The 2,655-nt window shown below is 40.3% G+C and overlaps 1 protein-coding gene across 1 annotated transcript; it reads left to right on the forward strand.

The window, feature by feature from the left end:
• Positions 1-1,674: 1,674 nt before the first annotated feature.
• LOC121466645 (olfactory receptor 10AG1-like) lies at positions 1,675-2,655 on the forward strand. Its single transcript, XM_041680433.1, has one exon. The coding sequence runs from the start codon at positions 1,675-1,677 to the stop codon at positions 2,653-2,655; it is 981 nt and encodes a 326-aa protein (XP_041536367.1).

The raw sequence follows: 2,655 nt of genomic DNA on the forward strand, positions 1-2,655 counted from the left end.
CTTTGTACCCCCATCCACTCCTCAGAGAGGGCAAAGCTTCCCATGTGGAGTAAACAAGGCCTAGCATATTATTTTGAGGATGGACCAAGGCCCTCCTTACTATATCTAGGCTGAGCAAGGTATCCCTCCAAAGAAATCTTGGGTTCCAAGATCTAGTACTGATATGGAAAGTCCTTTTATATATGTGTTGCTTTTATTGGTTAATAAATAAAGAAGCTGCTTAGGCCAATGACAGGGCTGAATAGAGCTAGGTGGGAAAACTAAACTGAATGCTGGGTGAAAGAAGGCAGAATTGGGGAGAAACCATGTAGCTGCTGGAGGAGACAGACATTGGAACCTTGCTGGTAGGCCATGAGCTTGTGGTGATACACAGATGCTTTAATTTAAGATATAAGAGTTAGCAAGGAATATTCCTAAACTATTGGTCAAGCAGTATTTTAATTTATACAGTATCTGTGTAAATTATTTTGGGTCTGGGTGGTTGGGAATGAAAGAGTGGTCTCAGCCAACGCAGTCCAAGCAGTAAAAATAAATCCTGGTCCCACAGCCAGTGGCCCCACAGTCTGCCCCAGTCATACAACTGTCACCCACATTCAGAGGGCCGAGTTTTGCCCGTATGCTGGTTTGCTTGCTGTCAGACCTGATTTGGTGGGCTCACAATAGCTCAGGTAAGCTATTTCAGTGGGTATCCCCATCGTGGTCTGGCTGCGACTGCATGTAGCCGAACAAGACGTGAGTGATCAGGTATCCATTGATTTCCTGTACTGTACAACTCTGCTTTGTCATTTTGCCTGGAGGCATGGAGAACATCCTAATGAGAGGGAAGGCACCCAGCTGAACCCTATTCTCTAGGCCCTTGATACCAGGGCAAATCCCCGCACCACTCCCCCACCTGCCACAGCTTTTCTAGCCAGCCAGCAGGAAAGCTTCTTTTAGGTAGGCTACTCCAAAACCCCCACCTTATGGATGAGACCATGAAAGCTACAAGTCTCAATCAGCCTTGAAACCCTCTTATTTAAAGGGACCTCAGCGGAACTCTCAAGCCCAGGCTGGGACTGCACATAGCAGACCCACCCAGCGGGACACTCCACTCTTGGGTAGAATAATACTCGGGCTTTCACAACCACTTCGGTTTCTGGAGATGTGAACTCTGCTCTTCAAGGTAGCAAGCTGAAAGTTGAAAGCTGCAAGCATATAACCATGACTCCATCTTTCTTGGCACACAGCATGACAAAGTGGATTTCACAATAAAATGTTTACTACTTCTTTAGAATAAAAGTTAAGGGAAACCTTCAAATAAAATCTATGGATTTAAAGACTTTGTACTGAAAAATGAAGGAAAGACAATATGCAAACAAAAAAACAGAAAAAGGTTTGCAGTAATATCTCATTTTAAAGAACAAAGTACAAAGATATAATTTCTGTACAGTGTGCCAATATTTGTAATGTTTGCATCTCAAAACCTGCTGAAACATAGCTGAATATAATAAATTGATGCCATGGGTTTATTTTAACCATATACCAGTTCTTTTATGATATTAAAAATCGCATGCTGTAGTTAATAAACAAAATGGTGGTAAATGTCTGTGTAAAAGAACATATAAGAATATTTACTTATCTCATTCAGCCAACATAAGAAACTTGTGGACTTGAAAAAGCAAATGCTTGGAACATATGGAAATTGTTTTATCTGCAGACAAAGAGCAAAGTAAAACAGAAATTTCAAATATTACAATTACAGAGTTTATTCTCTTAGGATTTTCAGATGTTCCCCATATCCAGAGGATGCTCTTTGGGATATTTTTACTAATGTATTTGACTATTCTGATGTGCAACAGCACTATAATGCTAATAACAAGAATTGACCCTGCTCTGCAGACCCCTATGTACTTTTTTCTTAGCAACTTTTCTTTTGTGGAAATCTGCTATGTAACAGTTACCATTCCGAGGATGCTCATGGATCTTTGTACACAAAAAGGCACTATTCCATTGTTTTCCTGTGCTTTACAACTCTGTCTTGTCATCATGTTTGGAGGAATGGAGTGCCTCCTACTTACAGTCATGGCCTATGACCGTTATGTGGCCATTTGCAATCCTCTGCACTACCCCTTGGTCATGAACAATAAGATCTGTGTGCAGCTTGTGGTCACTTGCTGGATCAGTATCATTCCAGTTGTGACTGGGCAAACTTATCAAATTTTCTCTTTGCCTTATTGTGGATCTAATAAAATTAATCACTATTTTTGTGACATCCCCCCTATACTTAAGCTTGCTTGTGGAGACACATTTGTGAATAATTTAGCAATCTATGTTGCTTTGGTGGTGTTTATCATGGTTCCATTTCTCTTGATCCTTGTCTCCTATGGCAAGATTATCTGCAATATTCTAAAACTTTCTTCAGCTGGAGGAAGGTCTAAAGCCTTCTCCACCTGCTCATCTCATCTTATAGTTGTGGTTTTATTCTATGGAACAGCTACGATAACATATGCGCAACCAAAATCAAATCGATCAGAAAGCATGGGGAAGATGTTGTCTCTGTTTTATACCATTTTGGTCCCACTGTTGAATCCCATCATATATACATTGAGAAATAAGGATATCATGGTAGCATTGAGAAAATTACAAACTAAGTTATCAACATATGGAAACTCTTAA

This window comes from Microtus oregoni, unplaced genomic scaffold (genome assembly GCF_018167655.1).
Source record: "Microtus oregoni isolate MIOR12 unplaced genomic scaffold, Mior012 000033F_ref0000390, whole genome shotgun sequence".
Taxonomy (NCBI): Eukaryota; Metazoa; Chordata; class Mammalia; order Rodentia; family Cricetidae; genus Microtus; species Microtus oregoni.

Coding starts and splice junctions, on each gene's coding strand:
- LOC121466645 (XM_041680433.1), top strand. CDS start 1,675: ATGGAAATTGTTTTATCTGCAGACAAAGAGCAAAGTAAAACAGAAATT.